The sequence below is a fragment of the Glycine soja genome, chromosome 11, assembly GCF_004193775.1.
Source record: "Glycine soja cultivar W05 chromosome 11, ASM419377v2, whole genome shotgun sequence".
Classification (NCBI taxonomy): domain Eukaryota; kingdom Viridiplantae; phylum Streptophyta; class Magnoliopsida; order Fabales; family Fabaceae; genus Glycine; species Glycine soja.
Window position 1 is genome coordinate 51,432,384 of NC_041012.1, and position 23,061 is coordinate 51,455,444.

Sequence of the window (23,061 nt, forward strand, 5' to 3'; positions counted from 1 at the left end):
ATCAAGTCAGCTCACTCAATTTGCTTTCGATCTTGGCGTTCTTCTCTAGCTGTTCAGCAAGTTTTTTCTTAAATCATAATTAAAGCAACCACAGTCCTGGCTTATACTTTTTATATACCGAAAGATAAGCCCGAATTTGATAACTGTTAGTGTTGGTCCTATCACATAGTATTATACAAAAGCTATAAATCACGTTTCGTTACTCTAGTATCTATTTACTTGCTTAATTTTTTGTGAAAAGCTCCAGCGTTTATTTTGATCCATACTTGATTATAACACAGCATGACAGCAATATATTGTCAAAATTTACAGATCTTCCTGGAAGAAGTCTAAACCAGTCCATAAATTTACATAGGAAATGCGAGAATACGTGAGAATGAATAAATAAAATTGCTTTCGCGCAGTTGCATCTGACAAGAAAATATAAAATACGTACGATTTGTCTTTCCTGTAACTTGTTCAGTGTATTAAATTCCTCAATCACCATTGCTTATTGAAAAATACAATGCAATTTTGCCTTCAGAGGTTAAAGAAATAAAATAATTGGCTAGAGTTACAATCAACCCAGATAAGATATACGCACGTCAACAATTCTCATCCCTTGCCTTAATATCACCGGAAAAGAATTGTCATGGTCTCATGGAGGCGATCTATCTTTACCATAACATGGATTTGGGATTTCAAAATAACTTCTGAATTTTGTAAAAGATAAATAATGAAGTGAACATATTTATACGTCAATGTTTTTATATCAAACATCAAACTAATAAAAAACAATAAATCATATTATATTGCCTTTATATGGGATGTGTCATTCTTTGCATGCGGTCCTAATGACACTTGCACTTGGGGTCAAATTAACCATCAGTCCATCACATGCACATTCATTATTCTCTGTTCATACATCATAGGTTGTCCTTTCTGCATGGAATCTGTGTGACACCTTGCATTTTTGAGGATTCTGTGCGATATATATATCCTATAAATTAATTCACGTACTTAGGGTGAAAAAAATGTTAATTCATATTGTTTACTAATATATGTATCATTTTAATTGCAACATTAAAATGATAATAAAATAAAGTGAGTAAGTAATTAATCATCCACACATTTTAGTAGTACAAATATAATAATAAAAAGCACTTGATAATAGCTATAAATACTCAAGTAGCTTGGTTGGTTTTCTCACAAGTCACAAGCTTTTCTTTTTCTTGTTCTTTAATTTTCTGATTTTAGCAAATTAAAATAGTAGTGTTATTGGTAGGTTTTGGCAAAGATGTTTTCAGTTCCAGGGGTGTCGGGAATCCTGAACAGAGGAGGAGGGCATAAGATAAAAGGGACAGTGGTGTTGATGAGGAAGAATGTGTTGGACTTCAACAGCGTGGCTGATCTTACTAAAGGAAATGTTGGGGGACTCATAGGCACCGGCCTCAACGTTGTTGGCTCAACACTTGATAACCTCACTGCTTTCTTGGGCCGAAGTGTCGCCCTACAGCTCATTAGTGCTACCAAACCTCTTGGTTCATTTCTTCTTCCTTCCACACAATCAATAACTTCTATATTCAAAATTAAGTGTTTAATCTCTATACTCTCATTCATTTCATTCAATGAAAAAAAAAATCATAAGACTTTTAACTAAAATTAACCTATGTAAAGAATCACAAACAAAAAACTATATAATATTAAGTTTATTTACTTTTTTTATAATGACAAAAAAAATTATTGTATATGGTGCACAAATTTTTGTACTCTTAAAAATATATCACTTTATACATAGCCAAACATAGTTATTTTGTATAGTATTAACTTATTTGGGTACGTACCATAATAATATTATTATGTGTGTATGTATGGTCTGTTTGTAGCAAATGGAAAAGGAAAAGTTGGAAAGGATACGTTCTTGGAAGGGATTATTGTGTCGTTACCAACTTTGGGAGCAGGGGAGTCTGCATTCAATATTCAGTTTGAATGGGACGAAAGCATGGGAATCCCCGGTGCGTTTTACATAAAGAACTACATGCAAGTTGAGTTTTACCTCAAGAGTTTGACTCTTGAAGACGTTCCAAACCAAGGAACCATTCGCTTTGTTTGCAACTCATGGGTTTATAACACTAAACTTTACAAAAGCGTGCGCATTTTCTTTGCCAACCATGTAAGCTATTTATATTACGTACTTAGCTAGTAGTTTATAATTAAAATTCAGTATGTATATATATATATATATATATATATATATATATATATATAGTTCATTTGTCCGTCTCTAATGGCAAGATCTTTAATACGTTAATTTAATGAATTGTAGACATATGTTCCAAGTGAGACACCAGCAGCACTTGTGGGGTACAGAGAAGAAGAATTGAAGAATTTAAGAGGAGATGGAAAAGGAGAGCGCAAAGAACATGATAGGATCTATGATTATGATGTCTACAATGATTTGGGCAATCCAGATCACGGTGAAAATTTTGCTCGCCCAATTCTTGGAGGGTCTAGCACTCATCCCTACCCTCGTAGGGGAAGAACTGGTCGATATCCAACAAGGAAAGGTTAGTTTTCTATATATGCTTCTATTTGTTTAAGTGAATTGATATTATATGTGTGAAGCTAATTTAATTTATTTTAGCATTGTTCTTTTACAATGTTATGGCCAGCCAGGTTCAAACAAGTGAAAGTATCTACGCGTACATATTTATTTTTTATTAAAAGGATTTTATGTATATAAGTTATTTTGTGCTATGATTCTGATTTATTTTTCCTAATCAATTTCAACAGATCAGAATTCTGAGAAGCCAGGCGAAGTTTATGTTCCAAGAGATGAAAATTTTGGTCACTTGAAGTCCTCGGATTTTCTTGCATATGGAATAAAATCTTTATCTCAATATGTCTTACCGGCGTTCGAATCTGTTTTCGATTTGAACTTCACGCCAAATGAGTTTGATAGCTTCCAAGATGTGCGTGACCTCCACGAAGGTGGAATTAAGCTTCCTACAGAAGTAATTAGCACAATTATGCCCTTACCGGTGATCAAAGAACTCTTTCGTACAGATGGTGAACAAGTCCTCAAGTTTCCACCACCTCATGTCATTCAAGGTGAAGAATTTGCTCATACTTGAATTCTTGAATGACACTTTGCTCATACAAATGGTATCGTACCATATATTCACAAACAAATGCAAATTAAACTTATGTTTTTTTTATTAAATATTTAGTTCCATTTAATAATGATTTTCTTCATATATAGTGAGTAAGTCTGCATGGATGACCGATGAAGAATTTGCAAGAGAGATGGTTGCGGGTGTAAATCCATGCGTAATTCGTGGTCTTCAAGTAAGTTTAAATACTTATTGCAGAAACAGATTGGCAAACCAAATTTCGTGTCCACATTAAATTAGTCTGTTGCTAGCTAGTTATAATAACCATTATAAACTGAATATGGTATATATATATATCATGCGGATCCGGAGTCACGTACAGTTTATCATATATATTTTGACATGCATGATATTCTTCTTTAATTGGAGTATAATGGATTGTAGGAGTTTCCTCCAAAAAGCAATCTGGATCCTACAATCTATGGTGAGCAAACCAGTAAGATAACAGCAGATGCCCTTGATCTAGATGGATACACAGTGGACGAGGTAAACATATTCAAGTCTCATAATTTAACCACAGGAAGAAGGAACTTTAAGTAATTAAAAGTGCTTGTGTATGATCTGATTACAATAAATTTAATTTGTGGCACAGGCACTAGCAAGTCGGAGGTTATTTATGTTAGATTACCATGATGTATTCATGCCATATATAAGGCGGATAAATCAGACATATGCCAAGGCTTATGCGACAAGGACTATCCTTTTTCTGAGAGAAAATGGAACCTTAAAGCCAGTGGCCATCGAATTAAGTTTGCCACATCCTGCTGGGGACCTGTCAGGTGCTGTCAGTCAAGTCATCTTACCTGCAAAAGAAGGTGTTGAAAGTACAATTTGGCTACTGGCCAAAGCTTATGTGGTCGTAAATGACTCTTGCTATCATCAACTCATGAGCCATTGGTATATAAAACAATTCAATTCAATCTCCATCTATGATGTATGTTATGTCTCAATTTTATTTATTTTTTATTTTTTATTTTGTTCATAGGTTAAATACTCATGCGGTGATTGAGCCATTCATCATAGCAACAAACCGACACCTTAGTGCTCTTCACCCAATTTATAAGCTTCTAACTCCTCACTACCGTGACACCATGAACATCAACGCACTTGCTAGGCAATCTCTCATTAATGCTGATGGCATAATAGAGAAATCTTTTTTGCCCTCAAAGCATTCCGTTGAGATGTCTTCAGCGGTTTATAAGAATTGGGTTTTCACTGATCAAGCACTACCTGCAGATCTTATCAAGAGGTAATTAATCTCTCTAAACTCTAAACATAAAACTATGAAATATAGGTACATAGTTTGTTATTGATTTATATTTTGTTTGATTCAGAGGAGTGGCAATTAAGGATCCATCTGCCCCACATGGACTTCGACTTCTGATAGAGGACTACCCTTATGCTGTTGATGGGCTAGAGATATGGGCTGCAATTAAGACATGGGTCCAAGAATATGTGTCCTTGTACTATGCAAGAGATGATGATGTCAAACCTGATTCTGAACTCCAACAGTGGTGGAAAGAAGCTGTAGAGAAAGGTCATGGTGATCTGAAAGACAAGCCATGGTGGCCTAAGTTGCAAACAATTGAAGAGCTTGTTGAAATTTGCACCATTATCATATGGACTGCTTCAGCCCTCCATGCAGCCGTTAACTTTGGTCAATATCCATATGGAGGTTTCATTCTGAATCGCCCAACTTCTTCTAGAAGGTTGCTTCCTGAGAAAGGCACCCCAGAATATGAAGAAATGGTGAAAAGTCATCAAAAGGCTTATTTGAGAACTATTACATCAAAGTTTCAAACTCTAGTTGACCTTTCAGTGATAGAGATCTTGTCAAGGCATGCTTCTGATGAGGTCTACCTTGGCCAAAGGGACAACCCACATTGGACCTCTGACTCAAAAGCATTACAAGCCTTTCAAAAATTTGGAAACAAGCTCAAAGAAATTGAGGAAAAACTTGCAAGGAAGAACAATGATCAAAGTCTCTCCAATCGACTTGGGCCGGTTCAACTGCCATACACTTTGCTCCATCCTAACAGTGAGGAAGGGTTGACTTGCAGGGGGATTCCTAATAGCATCTCTATCTAAGGGAGCATGTGGTCTACTTTAATTACAGTACTGTACCTACCTTCCAATAAAAAAGATGCAAGGCTAGAGATCCAATAAATCTTGCATCCTATCTAATGTTTCAATTATCTTGTGTTTTAATGCTGTAATGGAGCCTACAATTTGCAAATTAATTAAGAGCACCGAGCACTATTAGTTTGCGTTTAGCTTCTGTCATGTTTATTAAGATATATTTCGCAGATTGTAACACAAAATTTTGTGGCAAAACAAGCTTTTTTTTTTCTTATTGAAAATAATTGTACTTTGATAATAGAAAATTCAGCAAATTAGGCCTTAAAAATAATTATTTAGCAGTTATTTGCGCTTAATCGTTAAAGAATTGATATTTCGTGAATTTTGATTGCAGATATAAAAATTAGAGGTGTTAAAAGAAAATAGAAGGAAATAATTAGAAAGGCTCAACCCATTCTCTCGCGTAGCGTGTAGCGCGTGCTAAACGAGACGTTAAGCACGAGAGTCAGAATCCGTTACTCGCGCACAGCGCACAGCACAGACTAAGTGGACAAAACTGACACAGAACACGCTAAGCGAGAGGAGCTCGCTAAGCACAAGATCTGAATGCGCTAAGCGATGGGTATCGCGCTGAACGAGCCTATGAAAACCCAAAACCCACTCCAGCAACTGTAAATAGAGAGCTCAGTCAAGGAAAACGACACAATGAGTCTCAGAGTACTCCTATCACTACCTTAAGCCTGAAAATTCCTCCTCTTTTCTCTATCAATTGTATTCATTCTTTCTTCCATCCCTCTCATTGTAAGTCCCTCAATGATCATGAGTGGCTAATTCCCTGGTTAGGGTCAGACAGGCCTAAAAAGCCAAACGATGTATGGTGAACTTCAGATTTATCAATGCAAGAGGATCCCTTTTCAGGTTTTTCTGTTCTATTTTCTTTTTTATTTTATCTTGCATTCTCATCTTTATTTTCTTTTGGGGGTTAGTTACTCGGGAGAGGATAACTTCTAATAAGATCTAAAGAAAAGATGCATGCATTAGTTTTAGGAGTTAGTCTCTCGGGAAAGGATAATCTCTAATAGAACATTAAAGAGAAGAAATCATAAGGTAATCATTGCTAGGCATAGAATGGTAACTTTATGCTCATGCATTCAACAAACATCTAAAATTTATTATTCATGCATTTTATTTATTGAGTCTTTTCAAAGGCATTTAGGAGATAGGTAAATAAAATAGGTTTGTCATCGTGAGGCATCAAGGGTAAGTAACTAGATAGATGTGGATAAAACATATCCGATTAATTTAATAAAGAATAACCATAAATTCATACATCCAAGGTGGACTAGGCATGTTAGGTCTTAACATCTGCATCTCATTGAATTCTTTACGTATTGTGCTTTTGATTCTTTTGTTCCTATTATCTCTTCTACTCCTCTTTTCAAATATTGCCCTTATAAATTAAAAGTTATCCAATACAAGTGCAACATTCGACACTCGGACTTCAAGGTTTTGCTACTTAGATATTTGGTGCACTTGCCAAATGCCTAACACTTATCAGATTATATTATTAAGAAAATCAATTTTAAATTTGGGAAACCAAATATAAATTTATCTTAAACTTAAGAGACTAAAAAATATCTAATTTTTTTTATATTATAAATTTAACGAATAAAAAATAGGTTAAATTACCTTATTTCTTAATTTTACTTTTTTATGACAATTTGATTGATTTTTTATTTGTTTAAAGTTATAAAATAATTATTTATCTTTTGAAGTGTTAATCACTTTCGATTTTGGAATATGATTTTGCATTTTTTATATTGATTCAAGAACTAAAATTTATTTAGATTCACCTACATGAAATTTATGAAATATGTTAAAAATTAAGTGAAAATTGAATCTTATGATAGTTTTTTTTTTGGTTGATTTTGAAAAAAATTTCAATTCTTCCGTTGCTCATAAAACACAATGTAATTATAATATATAAGATATAATAGAGTAGGAGAGTAAGATAAAAACATGATAAGATAAGTATATAATAAGATTTAATTATATCCAAATATTTGGTATGCATAAATTATCACGTCCAATGATCTGTTAACGACATTTATGCTTAACTGATAAAAGGATCCAATTAAATTATTTTAAATAATTAAAGAACCACTTAATAATTAAAGGAACTAATTAAATATTAAAAATAAATTTAAAAACCTAAACAGTAATTTAATCTATTTTATATAATAGGTTGGATAATATAATAATTATTATTATATATAATAATTATAATATTGAATATATTACATAACATATATGGAGAAAGAAATAGAGGTTATCTTACTCCATTAATTCTGGTCCCTCTCTGAATAAGATAAGAGACATAATAATATTATCATCTTATATAATATATTTCAATATGATAATACAGTTATTTTATCTTATTTTTTTATATTTTTTGTCATCAAAGGTATCCTTATGATTATTCAAATATCAGTTGGATCTTATAATTTCATGTAAGTAAATTTAAAGAGACCGAATCAATAAAAAAATTAAAATTATGTTGCAAAATTGAAAACGAACAATATTTTAAAAATCATTTTATAAATTTTAATAAATACGACACCAAATTACAATCTAAAATAAAATTAAGATATTATAAAGGAGTAATATTATCCTAAAAATAACATAAATCTTATTAATTATATTCTCATCAGAGTCATAAAGATGATTTGGGAAGAGGCATAAGCATAAGCGTTGGAGTGATGATAAGAAGGTTATAGGTTCTAATTCTTGTACTAATATAACATACTAGTAGTAATTATTAACGTTTACTTATAAAAAAAATTTAAATTCCCTTCGTATGCATGGTAAGTATCATTATTTGCATGGGGCCTTAATGACACTTGCACTTGACGTCAAAATGTCAAATCTACCATCAAATACACATTCATTATTCACCGTGTAATGTGTACAGATGTCTTTTGTTCCTTCTGCATGGAAAAAGTGTGACACCTTGCATTTTCAGTACTCGTGCTCATCGTTACCAGCAATATAGTATTTTTTTTTTTTAGTGAACCAGCAATATATATAGTATATCTTATAGAATATTACATATACTTTAATACTTAGGTGAAAAAATTCTTAACTTATATATATCATTTAATTACATCATTAAAATGTTAATAAAATATAGTCAGTAAGTAATTAATCGTCAACACAATTAAGTTGAGAATAGCTATCATTATAAATACCCATGATAGCTTTGGTTGATTTTCTCACAGGTCACAGGCTTTTTCTTTTTCTTCTTCTTCTTCTTCTTTATTTTCTCATTTTGCCAAACTAAAATAGTTGTGTTGGTAGCTTTGGCAAAGATGTTTTCAGCAGGCCATAAGATCAAAGGGACAGTGGTGTTGATGCCCAAGAATGAGTTGGAAGTTAACCCTGATGGCTCAGCAGTTGACAACCTTAATGCTTTCTTGGGCCGTAGTGTCTCCCTTCAGCTCATTAGTGCTACCAAGGCTGATGGTTAATTAATTTCTTCTTCGTTTCACTTTTTTCCATCATCATCATCCACAATCATCACTTTCTATATTAAAAATTAACTTTAATTTCTATATACGAAAAGTAAGTGTAAAGAGTTTAAATAATTTTTGTAAAATAGTAATTTCTGATTCAACGATAGTATACACATTTTTTACATTTTTAATTCATAGAGGGTTTTGTTTTCTATTAGAAATATATCACGTAGTAATACATAACCAAAGATATTTATATAGTTTAAACTTACTCGGTACGTACGTAACATAGTATTATTATTATGTGTGTATGATCTGTTTGTAGCACATGGAAAAGGAAAAGTTGGAAAGGATACGTTCTTGGAAGGGATTAATACTTCGTTACCGACTTTGGGAGCAGGAGAGTCTGCATTCAATATTCATTTTGAATGGGACGGAAGCATGGGAATCCCCGGTGCGTTTTACATAAAGAACTACATGCAAGTTGAGTTCTTCCTCAAGAGTTTGACTCTTGAAGCCATTTCAAACCAAGGAACCATCCGCTTTGTTTGCAACTCATGGGTTTATAACACTAAACTTTACAAAAGCGTGCGCATTTTCTTTGCCAACCATGTAAGCTCTTTAGCAATTAGTAGTTTAATTACAAAAGTGTGTGTGTGTGTGAAATGTCTAATGGCAAGTTCTTCAAGTTTAAGCTAAGAATTAAAAAATTCAATTTAATGTAATGTAGACATATGTACCTAGTGAGACACCAGCACCACTTGTGGAGTACAGAGAAGAAGAATTGAAGAGTTTAAGAGGAAATGGAACGGGAGAGCGCAAGGAATATGATAGGATCTATGATTATGATGTCTACAATGATTTGGGCAACCCAGATAAGAGTGAAAAGTTAGCTCGTCCAGTTCTTGGAGGGTCTAGCACCTTTCCCTACCCTCGTAGGGGAAGAACTGGTCGAGGTCCAACAGTTACGGGTTAGTCTTCTATGGTTCTATATAATTTAAATGAATTGTAACATTGACTTTTTATAATGTTATGGTCAGCGTAGTACAACATATTGCTTGGGTATATGTGACACGTTATAAATTAATTTTGCACTATGATTCTGATTATTTTTATTTTTTTTGGATGATTAAGTTTTTACACATTGTTGTTTCCTAATCAATTTCAATTCAACAGACCCGAATACTGAGAAACAAGGCGAAGTATTTTATGTTCCAAGAGATGAAAATTTAGGTCACTTGAAGTCTAAGGATGCTCTTGAGATTGGAACAAAATCTTTATCTCAAATTGTCCAGCCGGCGTTCGAATCTGCGTTCGATTTGAAATCCACGCCAATTGAGTTTCATAGCTTCCAAGATGTGCATGACTTGTATGAAGGTGGAATTAAGCTTCCTAGAGATGTAATTAGCACAATTATCCCCTTACCAGTGATCAAAGAACTCTATCGTACCGATGGTCAACACATCCTCAAGTTTCCACAACCTCACGTCGTTCAAGGTGTGATAAATAAATATAATAAACCACTCATACTTGAGATCTTGAATTAATCAATGACATAATAAATATAATAAACCACTGATACTTGAAATCTTGAATTAATTAATGACATTTTGGTCATACAAATCGTATCGTATTCACGAACAAATTCAAAACTTATTATGTTTTTGATGAAATGGTTATTCCATTTAATAAGGATTTTCTTTTTATTATTAATTTGGGTAGTGAGTCAGTCTGCATGGATGACTGATGAAGAATTTGCTAGAGAGATGATTGCTGGTGTAAATCCCTGCGTAATTCGTGGTCTTGAAGTAAGTTCAAATATTTATTTCTAAAATCAAATTTGATGTCCAAGTAAAATTAGTTAGTATATCGCCAGTAATAAACTAAAATACTAAATGTTGTTCTTCTTTAATTAAATGGATTGTAGGAGTTCCCTCCAAAAAGTAATCTGGATCCTGCAATCTATGGTGATCAAAGCAGTAAGATAACAGCAGATTCCCTTGATCTAGATGGGTACACAATGGACGAGGTAAACATGCGAAGCGAAGGACTTGATACAATAATTTTCCTCTTAAAGTAATTAATTAAAACTAATTGAATTTTGTGGTACAGGCACTTGGTAGTCGAAGGTTATTTATGTTAGATTACCATGATATCTTCATGCCATATGTGAGGCAGATAAATCAGCTGAATTCTGCCAAGACTTATGCGACAAGGACTATCCTTTTTTTGAGAGAAGATGGAACTTTAAAGCCAGTGGCCATCGAATTAAGTTTGCCACATTCTGCTGGGGATCTGTCAGCTGCCGTCAGTCAAGTCGTCTTACCTGCTAAGGAAGGTGTTGAGAGCACAATTTGGCTACTAGCCAAAGCTTATGTCATCGTAAATGACTCTTGCTACCATCAACTCATGAGCCATTGGTATAAATTTTCATTTTCATTTTCATTGCTATATATCAACATATATAGATAAATTCAATCTCTAATCCCTCTCTCTCAAGTGTATATTAATTACTTTTGATTTCTTCATAGGTTAAATACTCATGCGGCGATGGAGCCATTCGTCATAGCAACACACCGACATCTTAGCGTGCTTCACCCAATTTACAAGCTTCTGACTCCTCACTATCGTAACAACATGAACATCAACGCACTTGCCAGGCAATCTCTAATTAATGCTAATGGCATAATAGAGACAACCTTTTTGCCCTCAAAGTATTCTGTGGAGATGTCTTCGGCGGTTTATAAGAATTGGGTTTTCACTGATCAAGCACTTCCTGCAGATCTTATCAAGAGGTAATTAATTAAGTAAATCTCTCTATATCACTAGAAAAAAAATGTGACATAAAGGTTTGAAATATATAGGTATACATTTTGTTACAAAGCATAATGATGGATGCATGTATATATTATATTTTGTTTGACTTAGAGGAGTGGCAATTAAGGATCCATCAACCCCACATGGAGTTCGTCTTCTGATAGAGGACTATCCTTATGCCGCTGATGGACTGGAGATATGGGCTGCAATTAAGACATGGGTTCAAGAATATGTGCCCTTGTACTATGCAAGAGATGATGATGTCAAAAATGATTCTGAACTCCAACATTGGTGGAAAGAAGCTGTAGAGAAAGGCCATGGTGATTTGAAAGACAAGCCATGGTGGCCTAAGTTGCAGACACTTGAAGACCTTGTTGAAGTTTGCCTCATTATCATATGGATTGCTTCAGCTCTCCATGCAGCCGTTAATTTTGGTCAGTATCCTTATGGAGGTTTGATAATGAACCGCCCAACTGCTTCTAGAAGGTTGCTTCCTGAGAAAGGCACCCCAGAATATGAAGAAATGATTAATAACCATGAAAAGGCTTATTTGAGAACAATTACATCAAAGTTGCCGACTCTCATTAGCCTTTCAGTGATAGAGATCTTGTCGACACATGCTTCTGATGAGGTCTACCTTGGCCAGAGGGACAACCCACATTGGACCTCTGATTCAAAAGCATTACAAGCCTTTCAAAAGTTTGGAAACAAGCTCAAGGAAATTGAGGAAAAACTTGTGAGGAGGAACAATGATCCGAGTCTGCAGGGCAATCGACTTGGCCCGGTTCAACTGCCATACACTTTGCTTTATCCTAGCAGTGAGGAAGGGTTAACTTTTAGGGGAATTCCAAATAGCATCTCTATCTAAGGGAGCCTGTGGTTTACTCTAATTACTCTATATATAGTGCATGTGTACCTTCCAATAAAAAAGATGCAAGACTAGAGATCCGATAAATCTTGCATCTTATCTAATGTTTCAATTATCTTGTGTTTTAATTAATGTTGTAATTGAGCTCACAGTTTGGTTGTGGTTTGCAAATAATAAGAGCAGTGAGCACTATTAGTTTGTGTTTAGCTCCTGTCATCATGTTTAGTATTATACATTTTGCAGATTACGTAACACAAATTTATGTTATTAGTAAAAAAACTGTATTGTACGAATATTTTGTATTATAAGTATATAAGAAATAAAAATTATTAGTATTAGTAAAAAAACTATATTAATTCTTTGTAGTTCGTCTCATTAGTTTTTGTATCTTGTTATATTTGTTTCTCCATTGTTTTTATCATCACTATCTAATTTATCTGCTACAAATTACTTTTAAGTCACAACTCGATTCACATGCATGGGCGCTGCAAAATTAGCACACAGTAAAAATCTATCAATAAGAAAAAAAATACCTTACACGTTTGGCATGGAATTTATTTTGCTTTTAGAGTGTGTTATCTACAGAGAAGAAAACAATTTATCACATATTACAGGTGAAAGGCCTAAGGCTTTCAACTTTTAATGAGCACGCCAATAAAAAAATATGATAGATGTATCCAAATATTCTCACAGTATGATCTGTTTGAAAGCCACAAATTTGTAACCTTTAATGAATGGAAGCCTGAAAGAAGAACGACCACAACCGATGTCAACAGATGAAATCGAGAACGCAAAAAGGACAGGTGTGTACCATCTTAGTTAAAGAAGACGAGCAAAGGCAGCAGTGGATGTACTTGATCAATAAGTAAAGCCCTACAAGGCTCAGAGCAGAACTACCAACGACTAGAAAAAGTAACATGTGTTGTGGTCATATAACAGCTTGTGGACTAGAATTTCCTATACTGCCCTGACTTGGCAGGAAAAATGATATCTTGGATACATGGCCAATGCAATTTTAAAAACTAACCCTTGCTGCAATTGAAATTGCGACTCAGATAAGATGATATTTTCTTCTAGTTTGCACTTCACAGCAGCATTGTTAAAAGTTAAAACATGCATGATTGCATTTATTATTTTGGTTTCCATTATACTAACACAACTCTCTTTATTATTGACAAATACAAATACATTCAGCCACTCCAAATACATGACTTAAGCATACACAACTGATTAAGGAATCTGGTTCCTTCAATTTCACATTTATTTAAAACCAGGAACAGTACTTAAGCAACCATAGGGTCCTTAGATAGAGATACTGTTGGGAATTCCTCTGAAAGTCAATCCCTCCTCACTAGAAGGATAGAGCAGAGTGTAAGGCATTTTAGCTGGCCCATAGCGGTTTCTCAATGTCTCATCTTTGTTCTTCTCTATAAGCTTCTTTTCAATCTCTTCAAGCTTCTTTCCAAACCTCTTAAATGCCTCTAATGGACCGGCATCAGAAGTCCAGTAGTCACCACCATCTCTCTGCCCAAGGTAGAACTCATCAGATGCGTGCCTTGACAAGATTTCTATAACTGTAAGGTCAATGAGGGTCTCCTTCTTGCCAGTAATAGTCTTCAAAAACTCCTTCTCAGGGTTCTTAGCCAACGCATCATATTCAGGAGACCCCTTTTCAGGCATGAATCTCCTGCTAATAGTTGGCCTGTTTAGGATTAAACCTCCATATGGATACTGTCCAAAGTTAACAGCAGCATGAAGGGCTGAAGCAATCCATATGAGGATAGCGGAAGCTTCAACCAACTCTTCACGAGTTTGCATCTTTTGCCACCATGGCTTATCTTTCAAATCACCATGACCCACCTCTACAAGTTCTTTCCACCAAGCTTGGAGTTCAGGGTCTTTTTGGAGTTCCTCATCTGACTTGTAGTAGAATGAGACATATTCTTGCACCCAGGACTTGATGGCATCCCATATCTCTAGCCCATCAGAAGCATAAGGATAGTCCTCAATCAAAAGACGAACTCCATGGGGAGCAGATGGGTCCTTAACAGCAACTCCTCTGAATTAAAACAACCCGAATAGCACTAATTAGCATAAGAGTCATATCAAGCCTGATTCCTGAAGCCTTTTTTTCTTTTGTCGTTGATGACTTAGATTTAGATTCTTTATTTTTAAGCGATATATATTTCTAATTTGTTGATAAACTTTAAAAGATTACTTACCTCTTTACAAGATCATTAGGTAATGCTTGATCAGTGAAAACCCAGTCCTTGTAAATGACAGCGGACATTTCCATAGAGTACCTACCCCACAAGAATGTTTTCTCTATAATACCATCTGCATTGACCAGGGCTTTCCGGGCAAGTGAATTAATATTCATGGTGTCACGGTAGTGAGGAAACAGAAGTTTGTAAATAGGGTGAACCACACTCAGTTGCCTGTTTGTTGCTATGACAAATGGCTCAACAATTGCATGAGTGCTTAGCCTGCCATCCATGTTAATATGTTAAATCATTTATTCATAAATACATTATCAAATTTAATTGCATGGATCTAATTTCCAATTCATAATATGGTACCAATGGCTAATGATTTGATGGTAGCATGCATCATTCACAACAACATAAGCCTTTGCCAGTAACCAAATATAAGCTTCCACTCCTTCGCTGGCAGGCACGTAGACTTCGCTAACAGGACCATATTCTTCACCCTGAGGATGTGGCTTACTTAACTCAATGGCCAATGGTGTCAAAGTTCCATCATCTTTCAAGAAAAATATGGTTCTTGTAGCATAAGTCTTTGTGGTATTTGCATTTATTTTCCTCAAATAAGGAATGAGATAGTCATGGTGATCTAAGATGAACAACTTCTTGTTTTGGATAGCCTGTTCAACCAAGTACAATTAATTAATTGCTATTCATTGGAATTACATTAAAAAAACACACACACACAAATAGATAAAAAGCAATAGAAAAAACATTATGGTGAAACAATTTTAATGTGAAACCAAATACTCATATCATTACCTGCTCAACAGTGAGCCCACCTAAGTTAGGCTCCAAATGTTCTTTTGCTATTATACAGGTATGATCACCATAGGCTTGAGTATCTAGCTTGCTACTTAGTGGGAACTCCTGGAATAAATTTATCACGCAATGAATGAGGATAGCACTCCCAAATTGCATCCAAGCTTTTGGTTGCGTGTATTTTCTTATGAATCAAACTTTTAAATTAAGCTTACCTCTATAATCTTAATGACATTTGGATTTAAACCAGCAATCGTTTCTCTTGCAAATTCTTCATCAGTCATCCATGCAGACTTATCCACTGCACCAAATAAAAACAGTTCAAAATTCATCCACGTGATTAAATATGTTGAATAAAAACAGGAGTATATTGATAATATTCCGCATATTCAAAATATGTAGCATACCCTGCATCACTTTAGGTGGTGGATACTTGAGGAACTGTTCGCCATCAGTTCGAAAAATTTCCTTGATCACTGGTATAGGGGCGATCTTGCTAAGAAAGTTTGTAGGTAGTGTAACTCCACCTTCATAGAGTTTGCGCACTTCAGCAAAATTATCAAACTCAAGGCTCAAAATATTTCCATCGAATGCATCAGTCAAGACAGGCAAGACATCTTGGGATACAGATTTGATTCCATAAGCGAGAAAATCTGATGACTTCAAGTGACCAAATGCTTCATCTCTTGGAAGGTAAACAAAATCGCTCGGCTTCTCACTGTTGGGATCTGTTAGTTAAGATGAAGGCACATAATATACGTTAGCGACTACAAACAACAACATTACAACAACTACTCAAAGATTTTACAGCAGAGTAACTAAGTATTCTAAGGAACGCACTTGACCAATTCAGTTATGCTAAAAGAAAAACAGCAGAAGTATAATAAAGTAGTGAGTAGTGAGTAACCTTTTCTAGTTTTTCCTCTTCCGGTTCTTCCTCTGCGAGGGTAAGGTAATGCTGAACCACCAAGAACGGGGCGTGCATATTTATCACCGCTATCCGGGTTGCCCAAGTCATTGTAGACATCATAATCATAGATCCTATCCCATTCCTTGCGCTCTCCAGTTCCATCCCCTCTTACATTCTTCAATTCTTCTTCTCTGTACTTCAAAAGTGGAGCTGGTGTCTCGCTTGGAAGATATGTCTGCATTATAATTTATATGTATAACAACTTTTTCATCATCCATGTTGTTATGTTGTAAAATTCAACAACAATAAATATTAAACACCGTACGCATCATGTAGTAATGTGACAATATATGTGGCTTACATTGTTGGCAAAGAAAATGCGATCAGTCTTGTAGTTTTTTGAATTGTAAACCCAGGAGTTGCATACGAAGTGAATGGTTCCGTGGTTTGGAATGTCTTCGAGAATTAGAGACTTGAGGTAGAACTCATTTTGCATGAAGTTCTTAATATAAAATGCACCGGGAATTCCGAAGTCACTGTCCCATTCAAAATTAACATCGTATGCTTGTTCGCCAGCTCCCAAGGTTGGTAATGTTATCTTTCCTCTTAAATTTGTACTCTTTCCAATTTTTCCTTTCCCACCTACCAAATTTCACAGAAAATTTAATTTAATCTCAACTGAAACTTACCTAGGGTGTTCATAAACCACCAAAACCAATAAAAGTCGAAAAAACAATATTCAAAAAATTGAAAACTGAAAAAACTGAAACTCAAACCAAAAAATCGAATATTTGGATTGGATTGAATCATATTTCGAAAACCATTTAAAAGAACAAATGGACAACTAGTCAATTTAGTTCAAACAACTTTTTTTTATCCGTAAGATTTAACTGTAGAAATGAATTGGGTTGCCCATTAGAGACCTATGATCTTATTCATTTAAGTTTTGACTTGATCTGACTCATTTAGTAACAAAGTTATGCCTAAGTTCTTTTAAAAAAATTGTTTAGTCAAAAAGATGGGTCTTAAAAAAAGTCTATTAGGCTTGATTAATTATCCATTTAGCAACAATATTTTTTAATAAAAATATTATTATTAATATGATATATAATATTATAATTATTTTATTTAAATTACAAAGTTATTTAGTAGCTTGATAATTTTAATCATTGTAATTAATGTTTATGAGGATAGATGAGTAATAGGAATAGGGATTATTTTCTTTTTTTGAGACTTAAAAACTTTAATAGCATGTTACATGTAATGTTTGTAAGAAAGTCTTGTTCATATATTATAGTTTAAAATTATCTTATTGTTTTTTATGAAAATCTTTAATTTTATTTTAAAAAAAATATTTTTTTTACTTTTTAATATAAAACAAACCTTTAGATGAGCCTCGCAAACTTATATAAATGTCACTCCTAAAAATGGGCTCATAATAGATAGCAAATGCAAGTTTGAGTTATAAAAATATAAAACAAGTAAGGACAGGACAGGGCTTATATAGGGCTTATCCAATTCAATCCATTCTCACCTCTAAGTAAGCATAAAATAAATATTAGAGAGTTAATATTCAAACACCAACAGAGCTAGACTCACAGGTAATCCTGACAAAACTTATATATGCATTTTTATCATAAAATTATATATATCATTCATGCTTATATTTTTATTTCTTATTTTTAATAAATTATCAAATGATTTATACTTATTTATACAATATATTTAATTGATTATATATTTTTAGTAATTATTTGAGTAAAGATACATAAATATTAAAAAAAAATGCTAACCAACACAGGACACGTGTTAAAGAATAAAATAATGAAATGTTTTTTCATTGAAAAGTGTAGCAGTAAAATCTCCCATGATTTCTAATACAGTATGAGTATGCCAATAAAAACTTTTTCTTCATTAATTCTTTTATCAAAGGTTATCAACGCCCTAAATATAATTATCAAATTGTATAAATTTATTTTTAATAATATATAATTTTATATTTATAGAACTAATAGTTATATAATGACTTTATATATATGTGAGATATTTTATAATTAAAATTATTTATTCTTATGTTTATTATATATCTTATCATTTATTTAATATTTTAAAAAAAAACAAAATGAGATTTTTTTATCCATAAACGAAATGAAGATTGAAATAGAAAATTGACCCAATTCAAATTGTTTTAAATTGGGTCGATATGTTACATATGGTTTAGAACGAATCGTCAATATTATAAGTTGTATATAAAGTTTTCTTCACAAACATTTAAGGTAACTGTATATGTTTTTGGTGTAAAAGGTAACTGTATATTCAGGAGTCTAGCTTAAACCCAATTATTAAACCGAAATATTCCCATGACCCTTGATCCGTGGACTTGGCTATTTAATTGAAACATTAAATTTCATGGCTACCGTTATAAAAAAAAAATGATCGATTTTCAGTTCGAGAAGATGATCCATAATTCACGGGGACAAAATATCAATAAAGATTTGACGACTATGAAGGGGAAAGACCACTTTTCATTTGGCTGTTGTCACGTTTGTTACACATTTTTTTAAGAGGGGTAAATCTTTGCGGACAAAAAGGTTAAATTTTTTAAATATTATTAAATGTAATAAGTCATACATATTCTTATTTCAAAGAACAGAAACGTATCTATAAGTTGTAAAAAAACTACTCATATATACTGCATTTAGAAAAGTAGAGTTCATAGTCTCTTGTACACCAAAAAAAGATTGTAATTTCTTAAAAAGTATCCTATCTTAAGCCATAATTGACGTGGTTATAAAAATTATTCAATCAAAGCTGAAAACTTATGTACAATATCATAGAAGCTGTTTTTTCTGTTTTTCAATCAAAATTGAAATTTCACTTGGGTAATCCGTGAAATCCTTTTATGAAGACCTTTATTACACAGATTTTTAAGATAAAACTTCAATTCTGATTAAAAAAATAGTAAACAAAGTATTGAATACAAGTTCTATCCGGCGATAAATTAAATCGTCTTTCCTTGCAAGTGCTTGAATTGAAATATAGGAGGGAGAAATGAAATAAAAAGTTTAGACTTTAGAGAAGGAACTAAAAGTGAAGTAATTCACTAATATCGATCTAGCAAGAAGAACAGTTGAAAGAAAATTGAGATAGTATGCATGAGATGGTGAAAAGTGAAGTAAATTACCATCAGCCTTGGTAGCACTAATCAACTGGATGGAGATTTTGGTGGCTGCAAAAGTAAGTGCATCGACTGCACTGCCTATGAAGCCTAAGCCTTGGTCAACGATCCCTCCAACACTGGTGATGCTGTTGATATCCAACACATTCTTCTGCATAACCACCATAGTCCCCTTTATCTTTTGACCCTTTTGCCCGAAAGGAAACATCTTTGCTACTTTCAACCAAACACTCTCAGAAGATTGATTGATTGCCTTGTGAGTAACACAAACATGAGCTGCCCCCTATTTATAGATAACAACATCCAACGATAAAATACTTAAATATTCCAACGGATAACTTTTCTTTTTTTTACTCGGCCTGCAACTTGCAAGATGCTTACCAATTTTTATTATTATTGTATGTTTTTAAACATGATAGGGTATTAATTTATTATTTTCTTTTTTAATTCAAGTTAATCGTTGTACATTAATAAATACTATTTATTCCATTGATTATTGAGTGCATATTGAGTTTTTTTTGTTAGTGTTGACCTTCTTGTCCGTAATTTGTTTCATGATACATGTGGGATTCCAATATGATTTATTAAGAATCACTAATAATGGATTTGATGATATACTCAATCAATCAAACCTATTCATGTTACTTCAATGCATTAATTTTTATTTTATTTTCCGAGTATGAACTTGTGTTAATAATTAAAATATATATTTTCTATATCCTATTAATTTCCGTTGCTATGAATATTTTTTATATCTGTCTAGTTAAATTTTAAATGCTAGAATGTCTTAATTTATGGTTATTGTTGTTTGAGTTCAAAACATATGAAGAATGTTCTTTGATTGATGTATGATCAGTAAGGATGTTATTTCGATGCATTTGTCTGTTGACCCGATCATGATTTTGGACAAGACAAAATTGATTCATGTATGAGAATTTTCATGAATTACTATAAGTTATTACTGCCAAAGAGGGATCATTTATATTTATTCATGATTTTTTTTTTTTGTAATTGGAGGAATGTTTTCTATCTTTGCATGTAATTGTTTACCCAAAGGGGGTTGTTGTATGTTTGGGTTGAGAGTTAAGAATGGATGAAGTTATTGAGAAATGCACCAAGTTGAGGGATTTGTCTACTTAAAGGGGACAATTTTTTGAATTTTGTGCATACTCATGGATTAACCTCTCTGAGGTATTGACCTAGGCTTTAACCTTGGTTTGTGCATTCTCCCCAAATGGAAATGTATTGTTATATTGGTCTCGCATTGATAGCTTGTTTCCTTTTTTTAGCTATATCTTGTCTTGTAATATGTCCCAATGCATTCTTGTTTTGATTTAATAATGAATTTTTCTATGAACTATTTTACTTCCATTGAGATCTTGAATGGATCAAATTACTACAATTGGAAGAAAGATGTGGAATATTCTTTTGAAAATTTATGATATTATTTAACTTTGCGTGAGGATAAGTCTATGATGAATTCAGATAGTAGGTTTGAACAAAAGAAACTTTTGGCTAAGTGAGAGAGGTCTAATAGGTTGAATTTGATTGCTATCAAGAAGACCGTCTCTAAACATCTTTTGAGTGGTCTACCAGAGAAAGTGATAGTGTTAACTCGATGACAAGTGTATCAATTCGTTTTAAGTAATAAAAGACTTGAAAGTCTCAGTGTCGAATCCGCATGGACTTTGGTTGTACTTAAAGTGATGCAAATCCAATGATTGAGCAATTAGATGAAGTAGAAGAGACAAGGAATTGTAAGTGTGGAAATTGGGGTAAAAAAAAGATAACAAAAAAATAAACAGTAATTTAAATGCAACAAGATGAATTTAGAATATGATAATGTTGGAACCTATCATGCCAAAACTACTTGTAATGCAATGTTAATGATTTTCTCTATCTAATGAAATCCATGTTTTCACCCGCATCTACTAAGATACTCTATCTTTAGTTTTCTGCATGAAAAGCCTAATTTATTTATTCTTTTCTCTCAAATTTCTTTGCAAAGATAAAAATAATAAATCGCGTTAAGATTAGATATGCATAAATTAGGCAAAACAAACATCAATCTATTTCTAGCAATGATTTCATTTAGATGTTCTTCCCCAGATCATTAGAAAATAATCATTTTTCAATGCATTATCCCTTAAACACTATATGGATGATCTGCCCATAATAAACAAAGAAGCACAAAGAAGAGTAATAGAAACAGAATTGCATTAAATAAATAATAGACAGAATTACATTGCAAGCATTGGTCTGTCAGGCTTTCAACAATGGGGGTTTAGCCTCTCATCGCCGTGAGAGACTTTACACTTCAAGAGGGCTAATGTGGATGGAAGAAGGGATTGGATGGCTAAAAGAAAGGAAGGGAGGAATGACTAAAGAATGAGGGTTTCCCCCTATTAGAGGTGCTTAGACTTTTGGATTTCTTTACTAGAGAGCTCTGAGACTCGGTGTATCTTTCCCTTCTGTTTCTTACTCCTTTTATAGGCCCAAGGTAACTTACTTTTCACATTGACTTCGCGCTAAGTGCGCACTCCTGGGCTTAGCAAGAATGGTGGCTTAATCACACGCTAAGCACGACCTTGGGCTTTCTCGTGGGCCTTCTTCGTGCTAAGCGTGAGTTGGTCGCTAAGCGAGCAACACGCGCTGAGCCAGTATCGCACGCTAAGCGAGCTGTCTAATTCTTCTAACTTTTCTTCAAAACTTTTTCTTCCAATTTTTGCATCAATTTTCCTCTGGAGCATGTGTTCTTCTTTTGACTTTTGCTAATCAAAGATTTCAAAGATATTAATTTATTCATTATTTCATTAAAAACAACAGTAAAGTGAAGAAATTATAATTATTCTTAACCAAAATTACTTATCAAATTAACTCAAATTTTACAGTTATCAAATAGCTAAGGAGTTCTCTGATGCTCTAGGAAAGAGGTACCAAGTATCCGATAATGCCGAGTCTAAATGTCTAATGAAGCAGTTAACAAACATAAGATATGATAATGTTAGGGGTGTAAGGGAATTCATTATGAAGATGGTTCATATTCAAACCAAGCTTAAATATCATCAAATTGACCTTAATGAAAAATTCATAGTTAAACATGGCTTAAAAAGCCTACCCGCTAATTTACACAAATTAAAACTTCTCACAATACCATTGGTGAGAAATGGACTCTAAATGACCTTATTATCAAGTGTGTTGTCGAGGAAGCGAAACTCGAGAAAGAAAAGAGTGACATAGTCATGTTATAAGTCCATGGCAAACCCACTTTCAGCAAGGTACATTGGAAAAATACAAAGAGTGCATCTAATGCTTCTCATAGATATCAAGTTTCGGGGAAACCAAGTAAGGGTTAGCACCACAATGCAGGACCTAGGCCAGCTATCTTTAAGAAAGGTATTTGGTGTTTCAGGTGTATAGAGAAAGGGCATAAGAAATTTGATTGTGGAAAGTTCAAGGCTTGGTTTGAGAACAAGCATAAATCATGAGGGGTTCAGAAATTTAAGGGAGCCTAGTATG

The 23,061-nt window shown here is 33.5% G+C and overlaps 3 protein-coding genes across 3 annotated transcripts; 2 read left to right on the forward strand and 1 right to left on the reverse strand.

Annotated features, from left to right (window-relative positions):
* Positions 1 to 1,176: 1,176 nt before the first annotated feature.
* On the forward strand, positions 1,177 to 5,425 carry LOC114375008 (seed linoleate 9S-lipoxygenase-2). Its single transcript, XM_028332742.1, has 9 exons — positions 1,177 to 1,520; positions 1,866 to 2,152; positions 2,306 to 2,546; positions 2,773 to 3,090; positions 3,242 to 3,327; positions 3,537 to 3,638; positions 3,745 to 4,049; positions 4,138 to 4,401; positions 4,487 to 5,425. The coding sequence occupies exons 1-9, from the start codon at positions 1,277 to 1,279 to the stop codon at positions 5,238 to 5,240; spliced, it is 2,601 nt and encodes an 866-aa protein (XP_028188543.1). The 5' UTR covers positions 1,177 to 1,276; the 3' UTR covers positions 5,241 to 5,425.
* Positions 5,426 to 8,487: 3,062 nt separating this feature from the next.
* Positions 8,488 to 12,639, forward strand: LOC114375009 (seed linoleate 13S-lipoxygenase-1). The gene is made up of 9 exons (XM_028332743.1): positions 8,488 to 8,753; positions 9,069 to 9,355; positions 9,474 to 9,714; positions 9,920 to 10,240; positions 10,466 to 10,551; positions 10,671 to 10,772; positions 10,856 to 11,163; positions 11,275 to 11,538; positions 11,672 to 12,639. Exons 1-9 carry the CDS (start codon positions 8,600 to 8,602, stop codon positions 12,426 to 12,428), a joined length of 2,520 nt encoding a protein of 839 aa, XP_028188544.1. The 5' UTR covers positions 8,488 to 8,599; the 3' UTR covers positions 12,429 to 12,639.
* Positions 12,640 to 13,524: 885 nt separating this feature from the next.
* LOC114376458 (linoleate 9S-lipoxygenase-4) lies at positions 13,525 to 19,812 on the reverse strand. Its single transcript, XM_028334589.1, has 9 exons — positions 19,549 to 19,812; positions 16,726 to 17,006; positions 16,362 to 16,599; positions 15,862 to 16,182; positions 15,670 to 15,755; positions 15,455 to 15,562; positions 15,008 to 15,312; positions 14,651 to 14,914; positions 13,525 to 14,487 (listed from the first exon to the last, which is right to left on the reverse strand). The coding sequence occupies exons 1-9, from the start codon at positions 19,748 to 19,750 to the stop codon at positions 13,731 to 13,733; spliced, it is 2,562 nt and encodes an 853-aa protein (XP_028190390.1). The 5' UTR covers positions 19,751 to 19,812; the 3' UTR covers positions 13,525 to 13,730.
* Between the last annotated feature and the right edge of the window lie 3,249 nt (positions 19,813 to 23,061).

Bases quoted from the DNA above. Each gene is read 5' to 3' on its own strand.
- LOC114375009 (XM_028332743.1), top strand. From the start codon at position 8,600: ATGTTTTCAGCAGGCCATAAGATCAAAGGGACAGTGGTGTTGATGCCC. The intron at 9,715-9,919 runs GTTAGTCTTCTA...TCAATTCAACAG, and splicing joins TCGAGGTCCAACAGTTACGG to ACCCGAATACTGAGAAACAA. The intron at 11,539-11,671 runs GTAATTAATTAA...TGTTTGACTTAG, and splicing joins CCTGCAGATCTTATCAAGAG to AGGAGTGGCAATTAAGGATC.
- LOC114376458 (XM_028334589.1), bottom strand. From the start codon at position 19,750: ATGTTTCCTTTCGGGCAAAAGGGTCAAAAGATAAAGGGGACTATGGTG. The intron at 17,007-19,548 runs GTAATTTACTTC...GAAATTTGGTAG, and splicing joins TAGTGCTACCAAGGCTGATG to GTGGGAAAGGAAAAATTGGA. The intron at 14,488-14,650 runs GTAAGTAATCTT...GTTTTAATTCAG, and splicing joins CCTAATGATCTTGTAAAGAG to AGGAGTTGCTGTTAAGGACC.
- LOC114375008 (XM_028332742.1), top strand. From the start codon at position 1,277: ATGTTTTCAGTTCCAGGGGTGTCGGGAATCCTGAACAGAGGAGGAGGG. The intron at 2,153-2,305 runs GTAAGCTATTTA...AATGAATTGTAG, and splicing joins GCATTTTCTTTGCCAACCAT to ACATATGTTCCAAGTGAGAC. The intron at 3,091-3,241 runs GTGAAGAATTTG...CTTCATATATAG, and splicing joins ACCACCTCATGTCATTCAAG to TGAGTAAGTCTGCATGGATG.